Source organism: Falco naumanni, chromosome 1, assembly GCF_017639655.2.
Source record: "Falco naumanni isolate bFalNau1 chromosome 1, bFalNau1.pat, whole genome shotgun sequence".
NCBI lineage: Eukaryota > Metazoa > Chordata > Aves > Falconiformes > Falconidae > Falco > Falco naumanni.
In genome coordinates this window covers 18,567,000-18,584,977 of record NC_054054.1, presented here as the reverse complement: position 1 = coordinate 18,584,977, position 17,978 = coordinate 18,567,000, and the positions used below count along the sequence as shown (strand labels likewise).

Here is a 17,978-nt window from a genome sequence, read left to right as displayed (position 1 = left end):
TCACATCCCAGGCCCAGAACCCTATCCGGCACCTCTTCCTCTGTTTAATTTAGTAACTCCTCTCTGGCTTAGAGATACAAGTTTGACATGCCCCATAATACAGGGTCAGGAGAGGTCACAGTACAGCATTTCCAAGAACAGAGGGGACGCTGAATCTGGGTGCAGGATGGGAGGGAAAAGGCCTTTTCTCGCCTTGCAGCTGTCCTACACCAATCTTCTCTATTTTTTGACAGAGCAAAAGACAGTTTCTCCCCAAAACACGAGCGTCTGTGTGAAGGCAATGCCATAAAGAGGTGTGGGCTCTCAGCCTCACAGATGCCAGGAGCACCTACTCCTGCTGCCGAATCAAAGACAATTATGCATTTTCTGCACTGCATCACCCCTAACAGACTTTTAAAATAGAGAGTGAGTCACAGTGAGCTCCTTAGTGCCTGTTAGTAGAGCCAGCATCCTGGAATATCCCTCAGGTCCTGCCCGATATTCCCCCTGCTCCCAGCTTCACAGATCTGGTCCCTGACTCTCAGCTGGACCACCTGGATGCAAAGTATGTTTGGCCAGGTTTAAAAAAGGACCGCTCGTACTTCCTGTAGTCTGAAATATGCAAAGCTGCTGTTTCACAGGCTTCTAAGTGAAAAGACAGGTTTGTTGTCACAAGCGAGGTCGCCGTCCCACAGCAAACAGTTAAGTCCAGGCAGTCACAAGGAGACATCTAGCCCCACCTCAGCGCATGCGCTCTCACCATGCATGCTCAAACATGCTCATGTCAGCCACACACACATGCTTTTAATTAAAATTTAGAAAAGAGACATGTAAAAGCATTTCTAAATCACTATCTTTAAAGGCATTCACAGCTACAGTAAATCCCATCACAAACTAAGTGGTTTGGAAAAAAAATATGGAAGTGAGCTGATGCCACAGGAAATGATGTTAGAATTAAATATGCTGTCAATCCCAGGCTTGGAATGCTGCTCACAAACAAGGGACACAGGGACAAATTTTATTTGCAAACTTGTTCTGTGAGGAGAATTGTGATCATCTCCTCTGCGGCAATTAGGAAAGCTTGCTCAATTTTGTAATTTGCCCTCCAGCCACATCGCAGGTTGTGACACTAGCTTCGCAAGGTGTGCCACCATCCACCCACAGCATGTGACAGCCTCACGACAAGACAAGACAACGCTATAGTACCCTGTCTTGGGCAAGGCAAAAGCTCTGTGTTTCTGGCAAGGTCTGACTCACAAGAGAAAGACGACTGTTCACGCTGCCCAGCAAGTGCTCACTGCAGCGAAGTAGCTGCATCATGCCAGCTGCACAGGGGAGATGATGTGTTTTAGAAATGCTTTGAACTGACCTCTAAGCAAAAGCAAACTTTGTATGGAGCATCAACAAGGAAAAGTTGCACATTTAACCGAATGAGTAATACAGCAAAACCCTCCCCCTCCCTGCCTGCCCCCCTGTCCAAGCGCAGACCTGTTCTCTGGGATGCAGGAAGGTCACTGGTTGCAGGCAGAGTACCTGTTGGTCCAGTAGGTAACGCATAAGCCACAGAAGTTGCTGGAGGTCCTGGCCTGCCATGCTGAAAGGATGCGCCAGAAGGAGGAATAGGGAAGGAAGAGACTGGATTCAAGCTCGTTGGGGAGGGTTGAGGCTGCCCAGGGTACAGTGGGGAGGGCATGGAGTGGGCAGGGGCAGAGGACAGGTAGGGAGGGGTGGTGTTAGGGGCAGGGTTTGGGTAAGAGGCTGAAGCAGGGACAGCAATAGGCTGCTGAGGCTGATAGAGAGCTGGTCCCCCTGTTCCACAGGGGTACTGGTGTGCGGCCTGATACGCTACAACAGGGAGAAAAGGTATTCAGTCAGTTAGTTCGTAACAGAGGGGCAGGTTTCACCTGCCTGCTTCCTTTTCCACCCAACTCTCCTGTTTTCCCCTTTCCCCTCAAACCACTTACCAGCTCAGCCAAGCCCTGGCTCTCACAACTCCACCTGCAGTTGCAAGGACTGCTCAAAACCTCAGCCTGCCACAGCGAGCCAGGAAGCAGAGAAAGGACTGTCTTGGCTGGAACCCATTCTCCCCCGTGGGCTGTCCAAAGCCACCATGCCACTTGGGGTGGGGCTGGGTCACACACACACTGCTGCTCTGGCTGTTTTCTGGACCACTGAAATCCTCACTGTGCCACTCAGGGAAGGGAAACCCCCGCCCCAGGTGTGCACAAAGGGAAAGCCTAGGCCACGGAGATGAACGGCAATCTCTGGAAGTGAATGCAAGCTCACAGCCTTGCACTGTGGGCCCTGCAGATTAACTTCACTGCCTCTTCTCTGCCCACCTCTGCCCATTTTTTCCCCTCCCTGATGCTTGTACTTTCAGCCCCTTCTTTGAGAGGGTCAGTGCTCTGCCTCCTTCCTCACTCACCTCTACTACTGCCCCTGTCTCATCATTCCCTTTCCCATCTTCATGGAGTCCCAATGAGAAGCGGATGGCCCAGCCACAGAGATGAGTTGGGTCCCTCTTTGCCAGGCCTGCGCTGCTTCTTGAGGACTCACACTGGGGGGTTTCTGACCCCAGCACACCCTTGGGAAGGGCCAGCTGAGGAGTGAGTCTAAGAGCTGTGGACAGACACCTTTGCAGCGGAGAAGACAGTGTCTGACAGAGGGTGCCTAATGTCTGGACTCCACCAAGAAATGACAATCCTCATACATCATCCCCAGAGGTGGGTGGTTTTTTTTTTTTGCTACCTAAGAAGTGTGGGACTGGCTTGGTCTGAACCCTCCCAACCCCAAAGAGGGGACTGGCTACCTCAAAGTAAACGTGGCTTCATCACCTAGCTGGCCAGCCTGGGTGGGAGGGGGAAGCTGCTGCTACTCACTCTGTGGGTAAGTTGGCCGGGCCCCTCCTTGTGAGTACATGCTGTAATTGGGAGATGGGGCTTGCTGCGGTGGCATGTTGGGGTTAACGGCACCTGGCATGATAAACCCTGGAGGAGGTGGGTTGTCTCCCTGTAAAAAAAAAAAAAGATCGAAGGAAAAAGGGCAGGGGGAGATAAGGATTTAGTCAGTAACAGTAATGCAATGCTGAAGCAGAACTGTAACAAAACGATCAGTTCACATTTAAAGGCTTGAAACCACATGCCCTGGAAGAACCACCAGCACAGGGGCAAATGTCTCCAACCACCCCAGTGCCTTAGGATGCCCAGCACAACACTGAAAGCACAGCTTCTATGTGCAGTAACTTCAGCAGCAGCAGAGCAGCACACAGCTTCCCACACAAGGAAGAGGTCCTTGCCAGTGCTGCCTGTTATTCAGGCAGTCTGAGAACACCCTGCCATCCACAGCTTTCAACTGAACAACTGAAACATTAATTTTGAGGCTTCTAATTTCCATGGGAAAGAGGGAAAAGAAAAATACCATCACACTTCAAATATTCCAGTGTGGGGCAAGGGCTGGGGACGCTCAGGGCACACTGAGCTCCCACTCAAGGCTTTCCAGAGTCACTCATCTGGGTGTTGGTGGGAAAAAACCTAACATGAGACACAGAGGAGCAAAACCAGAGCACATGTGGAAGCTGCTCCTTTCGTCTATCCATACCAGACGGTGTCCAGCACACAGACTATACCAGGGGACATATTAGGGTGGAGCAGGGGCTCAGAGAGGAATAATGAAGGTTATACCTGTGTGTCAGAGGGACAGCCTGCAGGAGGATGGCTGGGAAGGGCAGTAGGAGTTTTGTTACTCCAGGTAGTGACAGTAGGGGCAATTCTAACCTGAATTGAACAAAGAAATACCAATCATGGAAAACAAAACAATAAAAAAAGTCTGAAGGGTTTCACAAAACAAGACGCAAAGTAGTGAACACAAAATAGTTTGCATGCTGGTACTTGTAACACAGCCATAAAGTCTCAGAGGAAGAAGGAAAAGTGCATTCAAGACAGACTAAATGACTGTGCTGGAGCTGAAGTGAATTGCAGAGTGAGGATAAAGCACAGCAGAGATGCAGGTACAACAGGCTATGGAGCAAGTGCAGTGTTACACGTGCCAGTGAGCCCGGTCTGCCTCTTTCATCACATTTTCCTATTGCAGAAACTCCCCCAAGACTACTGCATGACATCAAGCATCACTAACCACATCTGGAAGTCCCAAGTTCCACGTTAAATTCAAACATACCGCCACACACAAAAGCAGTCAATTTAAATCGAGCTTAGGATGAATTAAAAAAGGTTGAAATCTGACATTTAGATCTTGCACATGCACATACATACATCTTAATGCTAAATGCTTCCCAGCCAGTCTTCCACAGCTCCTTTCTGCTATCTTCTTTCTTTGCCACTCCAAAGCCCTTCAGTTCCATACAACCACTACTATCTTTCTGATGTGACAGAAGCCAAGAACCTCCTATGCCTGTGACATCCCTGGGCAAGAAGAAGGTCTGCTGCCCACCAGCAGGACACACAGCTGGGGTCAGGAGCCTGACATCCCACCTGAGCGCAGGCAGAGGGAAAGCTGCAGCCCTGAAGTCCTGGCTGGCTCAACTGGCTTCATGCTGTCCGTCTCTAACCCTGTGCAATGATGGGCTAATGGTGTAGTCAGCTGCACAACCACCACTGTTGATGTTTGCATAACTCATCACTGGACTCATCTAAAAGACTCTTCTATCCCCTTTCATGCCTATTTTTTTCAGATGAAAAAGAAGGTTCAAAAACGTACACTGAAAGGAAACCAAGTTTAAGTACATGTTCCTGTTTGGGACAGCAGTTAAACGAAGGCCACCTCAAGCCTGAACAAGCACTGCGTACACAGTTTCTTAAAAGAAAATCAGACAAAACAAGTACCTAAGGACTCAAATATGTCATCCCTTTCTGTTCTGGTTCATCAGCATACTGCTGGGCACCTTTCCGACATGGCACCAGCCCTCTTCAAGATCTTTCTGCTAAGCATGGGCTCCCTGGAAAGCCAAGAACATAGCAGATAACTCACTTGCACTGTGCTTGTGGGGTTGTGATACACCCCACCTTTTATTAACGAGCACGGCTTGCTTAAATAATAGTTTGAGGTGTCCTTGAAACAGTGGGAGAAAGAGGGAGCTCTGGTTTGAGAAGCATTGCTAAGCTCGCGCCATCTAGAGGAGAGCTGCTATTGTCCGCGGCCAAACGGGAAACCCGCCGCGCTGCTGCTCATGGCAATTCAGCGCTTACAAGGAGGAAGGTCAAAGACACAGGAAGGAGTAGCAGAGTTAATTATCGGCAGTGGTGCATTTCCAATCATATGCAGTGGTGTTAGCAAGTAAATCTTGTATGAATGCCTTGTCCCTTCTGAAATCTACTTGTTAACACCCTGGAAAGAAGGTGAAGACACACACAATTGTTGACATCAAGAGGGAGAGAACAAAGCCTGACTCTGCCCTGCTTCTCAGCCCTTCTTCCTTCCTGCCCCCATTTTTCTGGCAGGCAGCATGGACAGAAACCTGCCTCTGCTTGTGCCAATCTCCTCTCTGTAAGGAGAGTACTTGCAGCACGGACACAGCTCCACTCTCTGAAAAGCCCAGCCTAGTACCCCTGCGTCCAGCAGGGACAGATGAGCTCCAGCGTGGTGTTGAGGGATTAGGGACTTGGCAACGCTCTTTCAAAGCGGGCACACAGCTAGGGCTGCCCACTGCACCACACTCCTGTGGTGGCCAGCGTGGTCTGATGCAGTGTCATCCTCAGGCTAAAGATAAAACCCAGGGCATCCCACCCCGGCCCAGTTCTCCTCTTCCAGTCTGCGCAGCCCCCAGGCTTCCTTATTAGTCCCATACTCACCGAGTCTTTCTTTTTGCACAGCTCTCAGCTCAGGCCTGCCTCCCCACTCCTATCTCACCCCCTGCCTGCGCTGTCCCCCTGATGCCTGGCTGGGAAGTTGTTTTCATTGTAGGCTGTACCCACAGCTGCTAAAACAGGCCCTGCATTTGCTGTTGCCACTGTTCAGCAACTTTGGCAGCTAACGTCAGAGCTGGGGCAGGGAGGGGGGCCAGAAATAGTCAGCCCCAGAAGAGGCTGGTGAGCAGCAAGGGCAAGCCCAAAGGCCTGCAAGGATGGGATGACATCAGGGACTATGAAAGCAAGCACAGAAAAACCCTGCAGTGCTCTCCCACACTGTCACCCTTGGCACTGAAGCACATTTGTAAATAAAGAGGGAAAACACCTGATCTTCAGAAGCAGGCTACTTGACAACTTGTTTAACAGATGTTTCCAGACAAGGAATCGAGGAGGCATCTGTACTGCCTGAAAAGCAGCACCAACTACTTCCACCACAGGACTCTCGGTAGGAGTACATCATACAGCCCCAGCTCAGACCAAGAGAAAGGAAAAAAAAATTCCTCCATCCGTCACTCTCCAGAACTCAAGCACCACGTCTCTCCCTGACTGCTGAAAAGCATTTACCTGTTGGTAATACTGCTGGGCTGGAGCCTGGGGCCCTTGCATCTGTCCAGCCACAGGGCCAGCTTGTCCTTTGGGCACGGGTTGTCTCTCGTACGGTGCCTTGAGGACCTCCTGTCCCACTGGAGCCTCCCCTTGGGCTCTGCAAAGTCTGTCCCGTAACAGCATGATGTTTGGCTGCAATTAGAAAAGGACAGTGAAAGAAGGTTACCCACCCAGTGCATCACACTAAGAGGCTAACTGGTCACATGCTAATGAGTGCTCTCTCAGAAGCCTGCTCTGCTTTATGAGATTGGAACAAGTCTTTTCTGCATGAGACATGGGACCACTGGAACTGCCTTACATGTACCCGCCTCCCATCTTGGGTTGCATCATTCCCAAGCCAGCCTATCTATGAATACCAGCTGATGAAGGATGAGAAATCAAAAGAAAACCACCAACCAAGTGTCAAAGTACACATTTCGCTATGTTTGGCTTGCAGGAGGGACAGCTGCCCTTTTGGCAGCCACTGGCTGCTGCAAGGACAAGGGTGTGCAATGAAGAGGAAGAATAAGGCAATACACTTCTGCCAGCTCAGTGAGGCTAACGGAGGGAGCGAGGAAACAGCCCGACCATCACATCCCCAGGTACATTTCAAATGGCAGCCCTGCTGGCTAACTGCACCATTCAGAGACCTTTGCTCAAAGTACACTTGCTCAGACAGGGAGAAGGAGTAAAAAAAACCTGAATGCCCCGTACCTGGTTGGTGTTCGTAGGGAGGAAGGTCAAAGCTGCAGCAATGCTGCCCTGTGAAGCCAGGAGGTTGGCATACTGGCTCATCTTCTCAGCCAAAAGGGCCCCCACAGCATTAGGGTCCACAGCCTGGGTGAGTTGCACAGCTTTGCGCAGGATTACAACTTTCTCTATTAAATCCTGGAAGGTCAGAAAAAAAACCCAAGTGAGAACAGCAAGGTGAAGTAGGCCCTGGCTAACAGCTGTCACGGAGAGCTGTTCCTCAGGGCAGCCCTGCAGAACCCCTCTCACCCAACGGGAAGCCCAAGCCAAGTGCAGGTTTCTAAAACAGTTACAGCTACACTGAAGACAGCTTCTCTAGCATGTGAGACAACAGAACATCAACCAGCAGCTGTGCACCAATGACTTTTAACAGCAAAGCCAAGCGGTGCACCGGGTAGAGCTCAAAACCAGAAGACCCGTTTTTATTAAACAGGATTTCAGGGCCCTATCAGCAATAAGAGTATGCTTTCATAAAAACATCTGGTAAGAGCCATGAGAGCAATCTGAAAACATTATGCCCATCACTGCTGTTAATGCTGGGGTGCCACACATTGATTTGCAGCATTTTAGTAAGTCAGTTCTTAACCATCTTGAACAAAAGATCTAACTCCTCCCTTGGGAGAGTTATCCATGGTTTTCTGGTTGTTACTGCAAAGATGGTTTTCCTGATATTCACCACGAATACCCCTCATTTTCCCTTTCTTGAACATCCCCAAATACCAGAGCTGGTCTTGGTTGGATTTCCTCCTACTGCTGTTACAGGAACATTTTCTGGTCAGTCTCCTCAGGTTTTTCTTAGTCTCACTGTATTATATTGGTAGATACTACAAATACTCGTTTGCCAATATTAACACTCAATAGCTCTTTAAAATCTTTTAACAGATTTAAAGAGTATACCACACAGCATTTCAACCATACATCACTAATAAGGACTGTTTAATAATTCATTTTTGTTTTTCCTAACAAATCAGCACCTCAAAAAAAGACAAGGAAAAAAATAAATCAAGATAACCAACAGCTTCTATGACTTTCAGATGTTCCACATCACAGTAAACGATTAGCTTAATTATGACTAACTGTTTTTCAATTCTAGTGTCTGAGAAAACAAAAGCAATGCAATCAAAATGCAAATTCAAACAAGGTGAATCTGTAACTGAAGCCCTCAAAATCAAAAGACTGGAAAGAAATGTTGGTAATTCAAAACTGGAGAGAGTTAATAATGTGAAGCAAAATTCACATATACTCCAGTTCCTTCAATTAACTGAACAGAGACTCACAGCACTGTCCAGTAATATTAAATACTTTCTAAAACTGGTCCTTCTAAGGCCCTGAACAGTTGGAAGAAACTAAGATTATATGTAGAATAAATTATTCCATAACTGCTTCATCTCACTGTCATCAAACCTATTCCCCCAATACATCTGCTATATGCAATATATTTCACTGCTGGCAACTAAACCCTGCATGTACAAGCCTCTAGAGAAAACTCTTCTGGAACCTTCCTACAACTTTCTTCCCAGATTTAACTCTAATTTATTAGATTTCTTCCCCTGGACACCCAAACCACCTCCTCCAAAAGCAAAAACGTCCAGGTATTCTCCTATTGCAAAAAGTCCAAGTGTTCAAAGCCCCTTCTTTATCAAAGCACCTCTAAGCCCTACAACTACTTTGTTACACAAGAAGCTTATTAGCACGATTACCCGAAGAACAGAGCAGACACAAGGGCCATCATGTTTCATAACTCATATTCCAATATTATATTTAGGTGTTATTTCTACAGAAGCCACCCATTCCAGAAGGAAAAAGCTTGATAGCTGTGTGTATCTCAGGATGCAGGCAGCACCAAAGCTCTACACTAAATCATTTAAGTGCCAAATGACTGCAGCATGTTACTTCCAACACCTTAATGAAATTACCAACCTGGAGGGACAAGGGGCTGTTTCCGTCCCGCGCTTTGGTCCAGCAAGCAACAAGTTTTTCCACATTGCCAGCACAAATGTAACAGAGACAAGCCTGTGTCTGCAGAAGGCTGTCTCCCTCGCTTTCCAGCCTGTTACCCAGGAGATCTAGGAAAAATATGAACAAAGAAGATGCTGGTGAATCACTTTGTTGATCCCTCCTTACTGCCGAGGCTGGGGAAGCCTGCAAGGCCTGTTGTGTCTCTGCTCACCACAGTAAGGAGGAATATTGCCTCTGGGCTCCATTGCTAAGGACATACTCTGTTGTCCAGCACAGATTGTCTCACAGGATAATCACTTCAGAAGTAGCTAGCATCACAGTATCAAGGACTTGTCAAATGCCTACAAACCTGAGACATGTCAGAGGGACCAATCCATCTGCCAATACGGCAAAGGACAAGAAGCTAGGGTTCAATTTCCCCTCTGCCACCCAGTTTTCACAGTCCCTCATTTCGGGGGCGAGGACAACCCAGGTGCACAACTGGCCAAGGAACTGTGAGCAAAGCAGTGATACTGCCCTGGGCTGATATGTGCTGAAGTTAGTCATACAGCTCCCTAGACACCGTGGCTGGCATTTGAGGGGTACAGGGGTGTCAGGCACACAGCTATGTGCAATATAACTTCCCCATGGGTTAAGACCAGCCAGCTGTCTTGTCATGCAGCACACAATGAGGGCAGGTATACTTGCTGCTTGCGAGAGTAGACTCCTTCCACAAAAAGTCAAAATTGCTCTTGGGAAAGAATAGCGAAGTGCTTTGCTGAAACATTTCCAACACTGTCCCATGCACAAACACCAAGGCACTGTTCCCTTGGATGAGACACCTGTCACATCAACATCACCATTACCCATCTGGAAATGGTAAGAAGCTGGCACCTGTGCAGTACACAGACAAGGCCAGGACACAGTTGCTCACAAGGGTCTGGATTCTATGCCCAGAAAAATCAGGGAACATACTGGGAACACAGCACCCCAGAGGTTCCTCTCCTCCTCTGCAACAGGACTGAAGAACTGTATTATTCATCAAAGCAGCTAGACAGGCATAACAATAATTGACTGGAAGGAAATCCACCATGGCGAAGCATAATTTTGCTATAAGTGGAATAAACAATGTTCAGTTCGTAAAGTGTGCTTACCACAAAGGGCTGCAAACTCATCTGGCCTGGCATAAGTGAGCACAGCTGCCAAAGCTTCTCTCCAATTCTGCAGATCACAAGATTGCACGATCTCTTTCCAGTTCTTAGTTACCACTGCAGTGATGAGCTAGACCAGAAGGAGAGAGACCACAGTTAAGATCTTGTTAGGGTTACCTTTGTTTTTTAGGATACATTATAATTTATATCCATTCAAGTGCACTCATCCCAGCTGTATCCAAGCTCATGGCAGATACTGCACTGCAATTCAACAGCTATACAAGAGTACATTTTACTTCAAAAGGAATTCAGGGAAAAATCACAAAACAAGCTCAGATAGCATAGACAGGCCTGTCATTCTTGCTACAAAACATGCAAGAAGGAATGCACAAATCTGTGCAAGCTGGGATTGCTGCAGGTGGTTTTCAGCACTGTTTTTGCAGACAAAGATAACATACCAAGAATTTAGCTATAAATCTCTACACAATGCCCAACAAGGGGTATAAATTTGTTTGTCAAACTGTTTCACTCTGCTTTAAGCTCTTGGCCTCAGGCTGATCAGCAAGGGGCAGTTAAAAAGGCTGCTCAAAGGAAGCAGCAAGTTGGCAGCAGTATCAGCCTGAGCTGGCCACAGTATCTCTACCCTGCACCCACACACAGGCTGCCTGTCCACAAGCCCTCAGAACAGAATTCCAGTTCTCTCCATCTCACACTCTGCCTCCAGTCATTTTGCTTCAGACCAAAGACAGACTTGGCAGCTGTGCTGCTCTTTAGTCAACAAAGCCCTTGTCATGCCAAGACTTCAAGCTCACAAACAGCTGAACAAGCAGTAAGTGTGCAGTTTGGGACCAGAAAAGAAAAAACCCACACCTGAACAACAAACACAAGGTCCTAACTACAAGGTCAACACTCATTTGTTAGCACAGTCACAAATAACGAGTCAGCTCTCCTTAAAAATACCTCTTCCTGAAGGATGAACTACAGTGAAGAAGTTTCCCATGCACTACACAATTCTCCTTCCTCTGATTAGGCCAGAGGCAGGAAAGGAGCTGGGAGCAGGGGAAGAAATCCTGAAGAGTTTTAATACTTGAGATTTTCCTCTTTTCCACTCTGTGTCCACTACTAGAAACACAAATTGTTCCTATGTCAAACTGGATTGTGGGTGATGACCAGCAAGATCCCACTTACAGACCCCTGCCTGTCGTGCTGCACACCATAACTCCCCAGCTGACTGTGCTTTGTGGCCTTCAGCCCTGCTGCAGGGAAGCACTGAAACCCATGCCCATCTTTGACAAGGGACTGATAGAAAGTGACCATGAGCAGCTTTCTCCCCTCCTCTAAAAGCAGCCATCCTTGTTAAACCAATTATCCCGTGGCCACTTCTTTTAAGGCCACTTCTCCCGTTTCAACCTTCTGTTGCTACTTTCACATCAGTAGTAAAAAGAGATTTGTACGAGCAATCTCAGCAATCCCTAGCACTGTAAAAACCTGAAGAGAATAATAACCAGCTGACCATAATGCGCTGTCTCCTAGGCAAAGGGTGATTGATCTACCCTGGGCATACTTCACTTTCTTCTACACGGCGAAACGAAGCATCCACAAAATCTGTTAAGACTGATTACAGGCAGAAGTCAACATAAGGCTGCTGGCACTGAGCATGGGTCATGCGCAACTCTTGAAAAATTTAACAAAATAACAGACTTGAGATGTGTGCTGCTTGAGATATTTATCTTTGTCAGTGAGAATCTACTTGTGTATACGAAACTCTGACACTGGAGACAAGGTAAAGAATACTCCACTTGTGTATTCATATCTGGGTAGTGTGCCTCTTCTCTCCTTATCAATGCATTAAAAAAGATTAACGGAAATCCTTCTGCTCTGAGATCTTGTGGATGATTTGAATGCTTATTAGCTTCTCACAGAAATAAACTATGAAACAGCAAGAAAACTTTTAAGGTAAAAAAGTTGCCATCGTAAGCGAAAAAAACATACCCTGGTAATTTTGCTCTGCATCTTGGCAAAATACTTTTCCTGTGTCCTAGAAAGCAGCTCTTGTCCACCTGCGATGGCCAAGATAATGGCATCAGCCATGCGGTTGTCGTGCAAGCAGAGATCCACCGCGCTCTCAAAGTTACCCGTCAGCAAAGTCTGGGTAATCAAACCGTCCACATCTGCAACAAGAGAGGAGAGCATTTTTAAACAATGGCACAAAAGTCACTTAAATATGCAACAGCAGGTGATTCTGTCCAACTGCACAACCCTGCGCAAAGCTCTCTGCAAAGCAGCCTACTCCAGGCAGGTACTTGCAGGGATGTTCAAGCCCATCTCCAGTCTCAAACACACTGTGGTCCCAGCCACATCATGTGGGGCACTGCCAAACGTCACATACCTTGCTGCTGAGCAAGATGCTAGTAAATGCTAGCAAGATACTCAAGGTCTAAATGACCTCTAAAAAAACTACTCTGCATACAGTGCCAGATACAAAGTCAAACCTAGACAGGGATCAATGGCTTCTGTGTTATTTAAGATCCTCTGGGAGCTTCTGTACAAACAGTGACGCTAGCACTTCATGCCTGATTAGGTGTGTGTGCTTTTACATCACAAGTAACTCAGAGTAGCTGCATTTCAGCCATGGGTTATATGAGTGCTGTATACTTCCTTTCCTTCCCTACAACTGTATTTTCAAGTGCCTCGAGACTGCTGTAAAATGAATGGAGTTAAGAGGCAGGTCATGGTAATTCTTCTGTACAGAAATTGCCTTCTCACTGGAACACCAGTATCAACATCAGTATTAATAAATATCAGCAAATACAAGGAAATCTATTTCAAGGGTTTTTTACCTCCACTAACAGAGATGTTGAATGTCGTCTTTGCAGATCCCTCAACTTCTGCTTCTTGTTTATGGTCCTTCACTCTCTAAGAGAAAGGAAAAGTGTAATTTTTGAGATTAGGTAAACACTTGGAATACACATTTAAAAAAAATTGGCTCTTGCATTACAAGTTGAAGACAGAGCTTCAGACAACCAGTCACCTAACAGACCATTAACTTTGTACAGGAAGAGCATCCTGTAATTTGTTAGGACACTGTTTCAGCACTGAATAATCAGCTTCTCCTGATGCCTGCACAAAGTCATCTCGTAAAGACACTGAGAAAGGCCTGGTCTTATCAAAGCACCTCCAGTGCACGTAAACACACTGATAAAAATCACTGTTCTGAGAGATCAGAGCAGGCCATTTTTTAAAATGAATGCCAAGGGTGAAAAAATGCTGTAAGCCCCAGATTTCTATGCACCAGGGAAGGCTTACACCAGCACAAGTGTGCATACCTAGAGATCACAAACACCAGCAACCAGACACCTGGATCCTGGGTACCGATTCGCATATGTTCACCTATACCCAACCACACAACACAGTCACAACCACACAATAAGAAACCTTCTCCCTTTCTTCCTCTTTCAACTTCAACCCCTTACCAAGAACAGTCAGTCTATGATAATGCTACCTAGGGTTTGCTTCCCTTAGACTTTCAGCTCCTCCTTGAAACATTCTGCACTAGGCATACAACCTAGTTTAATTAAGCAAAACACATGAACACATGCTTAATTTTCAACAGAGAAGTCCAGTGTGGTCCAAAAAGATTTCAGTGTGCACTCGGTACAGCAGTGCTCAGCAGATGGAAGCTGCTTTTTTTATAAATCTCCCCAAGAATTAAGACAGAGATCATTTGCTTCAAGTACTTGGATTTGGGGATTTCAAACAAAAACTTTCAATGATATAAAAATAATACCAAGAGGGAAGTGTGTCTCCACCATCAATCATCACAGCACAGCCTAGGAAGAGGGCAGAAATTGTCCCACAAACTGCCTCCTCCGTCATAAGCCGGTGCACTAGTACACGCGGTGGAAGTTCAGGAGTCTGCAGAGAACACTCTGCTTATATGCTGATCGGTGAAGCTTTATGTTTAACTCATGAAAGGAGGCAGCATCTGGAAAATTATTTTGCTGTCAGAAAAAGCATCATGTGCATTTGGTATCAGTGAGATTATGTTGTGACTATCACAGGAATAATGTGCCCATCCAGTTACTTTATGGGTGTGACAGCACACCCGTGATGTATCAGCAGTGGCTTCAGGCCAATCTCTCAAATATTTACTACCTATGCTGGCAGGCTAAGGTCATGTTTGGCTGTGAATTCTCTGCCAGAAGAGACATTTGTTATGAGACGTCTAATGTCTCCATGACTGCATACAGTGAAATCCTCACGCAGTCAGATACACGTGCCTGCCATTACAGTGTGTACTGAACTAACAAGCACCTAACCTAAGGACAGTGCTCTGTTTTGGTGTCCTTAAGAGGCTGTTATACGCACCACTCCAACATGCATTAGCCATCAACTACCATCCTCATCTTCACAGACAACTGCAGACAGGCATCAAGCACAGGTCTGAGCACAAGGAGTGTAGGTAGTTTTGTGCTAACAGTGCAAATTTTAACCCAGAAGGGATACTCAGGGAACAGAGGAAAGTGAAGCTGGCCTGTTCACACAGCGATAGTAGTGTTTTCAATGCTATTAATCACACATGGCAGAAGCTGAGTCCTTAGTCCTAATTATAGACTTGTCCCCACATTTAAAACACAAGGGCTGAAACAATGCTGCTCAAATAGACAGAAATGAACAGAAGATGTAGGATTCCAAAGGCAGATGTGGAGCACAAATCACCTGTGATAAACATGGCTGAACTATCAGAACAGTTTTTTGTAAGACAGCTAGCTACCAAAACCCTGATACTCTCTGTTCAGGTGCAAAGGGGATGGATGGCACCGTGATGCTGGTGGGAACAGTTCAGAGAATGAACATTCCCCTTCTCTAGTACCACAGCCGCATTTCTGCAAAGGGTTATACCTAGAAACAGGGCAATAATAAGTTGAAAGCTTGGTAATAATCAGAGTTTGGGAAGTAAGGAACAAGGAAAGTTGGCAGGAGGGAGGATGCATTAGAGTTGTGGCAGCAGATCATTTAGTACGTTAGGAAAATGTCAGAGTGAAAATTATGGTAGAATTAAGTCCCCGAGTCTGGTGCCATCTGTACTACTGTTACAAAACAAGCTCGCTCTTCATTGCCACCAAAATCTATTCAACATGATGTCTGAGGCTGATGAAAATTCTCAAGCAACTTAACCAGAGCCCACGCTTCACTCATTCTAAGTAACTTCTTGTACGTCCATATATCCTCAACATTAGGAAAAGGTAACAAAATAAAATGCTCTTAATAGTAACAAAGTAAATACACAGGAGGTCAGCACAGTTGCTCAAGAGGGCAACAGATACCTGTCCCAAGGACTGCTCCTCAGTAGCCTGGCCTTCATCCCCCTCGTTCAGCGTGGATTCATCAGATTCTGCAGGAGCCTTCAGCAGAGAGAAGACACCATAAAAAAAAAGCCACAAAAAAGGGAAGAAATAGTTCGCACTGCAGAGGATAGCCACCTTCCCACAAACAAGAGCCAGAACTAGACTGCAAATCGCAAAAATGCATTGTCAATATATGCTTGAGAATGACAAACATGGTAGAGGCTCTCCATTTCCTTACTTTCCTTCATTACACAGTACTTCGTGCTGTTTTTATCTTAGCAGCCTGAAAACATGCAGCAAAATTTTTCTTCCTCATTAGGCAACTACAGATGACATGAGAAATGTCTGCGACACAACAGCAATGCAGTCCCCCTGTTGTAGACTCATGCCATGGCAATCACAACAGGCAAGGCCTGAACTGTATTTATCACTTGCGGGGAGGTGTTACAGCATCAGATGCATTCCTGCTTTTTTTAAAACTTGCAGAAGGTGCTGCTCTTAAAACCAGCTGCCAGGCAGCAAGGCTCTGCCCTGCCTCACAGACAGCAGCACAGTGTCACAGTAGGTAAGACACAGGTGGAGGGACACCACTGAGACCCTGAATTAAAACCTCTGACAGAGCCCTTTGTTGGGAAAGGTGGGGACGTTTGAGTGGGGAAAAAGTAGTTGTTCTTTAAAGTAAGTATCTTTATCCTACTGAATGTAGGAACTTGTCATATGCTGGGTCATTTGTGACTGACTTTGTGACAGCTACCAAGCAGAAAGAAAAGTTAATCTTATTTTGCACATTACCATGGCATTATTAAACTAAACCCAGAGCTGTACACATGCATTTGCTTACCTCTCCCGAGTCACCATCTGCAAGACCCTCTTTATTCAGAGCAGATGTAATCTAGAAAACAACCAAGATTTAAGTAAGTGCCCTTTTATTTTCGAGAGACAGACCTCTCACTGATGTCTCAGATTGCTAAACTGGCACATGTAGCTATTATGTTGCTTGCAGAACAGTTAATATGAAACTAAAGCCATTTCCTTTCCCAGTCTGGCGGTGCATTTACTGCTGAGCCCCCTGCACCCCAAGCTCTGATGCAAACAACAGCTGCTTTATGCCTTTAAACCTTTAATTGTTAACCCAATGGCCTCAAACCTCACTAGAGCTGCTGGAAACCACAGTAATAAAAACAGTATCAGAGCATACGGGACAAACCCCTCTGTCTGCTCCTGTTAGGGAAAATGAACAATCCTTGTGGAGCAAGAAGCCTGTCAGGAAGCTGTGGTTTCAAGCACAGATGGCATATGGCTGTGGGCTAGGATTTTCCAAGCTACAGAAGAGTTAAAATGCCTATCTTTTACTGCTTTACAAGCAAATCTTAACACCAGATTCAATTAGGGCCCTCCAAACCACCATTTAACATATAGAGTTTAGAATACACACAGAAGATATATTAGTTCAGTATCCAGGAGCCTGGGTTTCCTAATGCTGCTAATGTCATCTACTGCTTTTAGCTTTGCAAGGCTTTATTTTACCCTTGTAGGCTGGTTTTCACAAAAAGCTGAGCTCAAACTGCTGGAGGTATTTTTTCTTTTTTAATCATTAGCTTCCAATGGAAAGGTGAAATCCAGGACTGGACTTGCATGTGAGAATCACAGGTTTTAAGATTATAAAACCCAAACCCCACCATGTTCTTAATGGCTTGTTCCAAGAAGCTGAAATCTGTGACCCCTTTTCGCTTTCCTTACCCTACTACCAGTAACATGAACAACTCAAACCACAACTTGTTTATCCTCTGGGTATCACAAGTTTTCAGACTAGCTGTCTCGTATTGTTTCCTGACACTAAAAACCATGGATTCAACTTCAACATGGAACGCTTTGTTGAGAAACAGCTACATGAAAACATGGCCTTACAGCTTCCCTCATCTGTTCCTCAAGTACGGAAATAATGGCATAGGCCCAGCGTTTCAGGCCTCTCAATTCAGCTATGCCCATTTTCCCAGCTTCTCCCCATGCCCTGGGCATACCAAACCCAGAGCAATAGTGACAGTGGGCTCCAGTCTGCATGAGGCTGCCCCACAGCACCACCGCTAAATTTCAACTGGATTTTCTAATTGAGATCTGCTTTTCAAAACCAGGACTTCCCTTGCTTTGCTTGCCTCTGACTCATGCAACAGAAATTTAGAAGCTGAAGACAGACTTAGCAAAGCCATGATTTTTTCTGTAATCATAATAAATGTGTCCTGGACGCCACTTAATTCATAAGCATGACGACATTGTTAAGGAGCCAGTCTTTGAAAATAAAACATTAGTTTGATACAATGAAAATAAATCAAACATTCAAATCCACTGAATCAGAATGGAAGAAATAC

The 17,978-nt window shown here is 46.0% G+C and overlaps 1 protein-coding gene across 12 annotated transcripts in view; it reads right to left on the bottom strand.

Moving 5' to 3' along the window:
- SEC31A (SEC31 homolog A, COPII coat complex component) overlaps positions 1-17,978 on the bottom strand; it is a 45,491-nt gene that overhangs the window by 11,194 nt on the left and 16,319 nt on the right. For 4 of the 12 annotated variants that reach the window (XM_040583410.1, XM_040583400.1, XM_040583420.1 and 1 more), the window contains 11 exons: positions 16,454-16,504; positions 15,592-15,669; positions 13,105-13,180; positions 12,257-12,435; positions 10,268-10,394; positions 9,096-9,241; positions 7,140-7,313; positions 6,405-6,578; positions 3,660-3,752; positions 2,859-2,988; positions 1,468-1,824 (listed from right to left, as the gene is read on the bottom strand). In XM_040583410.1, the coding sequence (XP_040439344.1) occupies positions 1,468-1,824; positions 2,859-2,988; positions 3,660-3,752; positions 6,405-6,578; positions 7,140-7,313; positions 9,096-9,241; positions 10,268-10,394; positions 12,257-12,435; positions 13,105-13,180; positions 15,592-15,669; positions 16,454-16,504 (1,585 nt within the window). The remainder of the gene's footprint in view (positions 1-1,467; positions 1,825-2,858; positions 2,989-3,659; positions 3,753-6,404; positions 6,579-7,139; positions 7,314-9,095; positions 9,242-10,267; positions 10,395-12,256; positions 12,436-13,104; positions 13,181-15,591; positions 15,670-16,453; positions 16,505-17,978) is intronic. The other 8 variants (XM_040583428.1, XM_040583441.1, XM_040583457.1 and 5 more) reach the window with 5 other exon arrangements.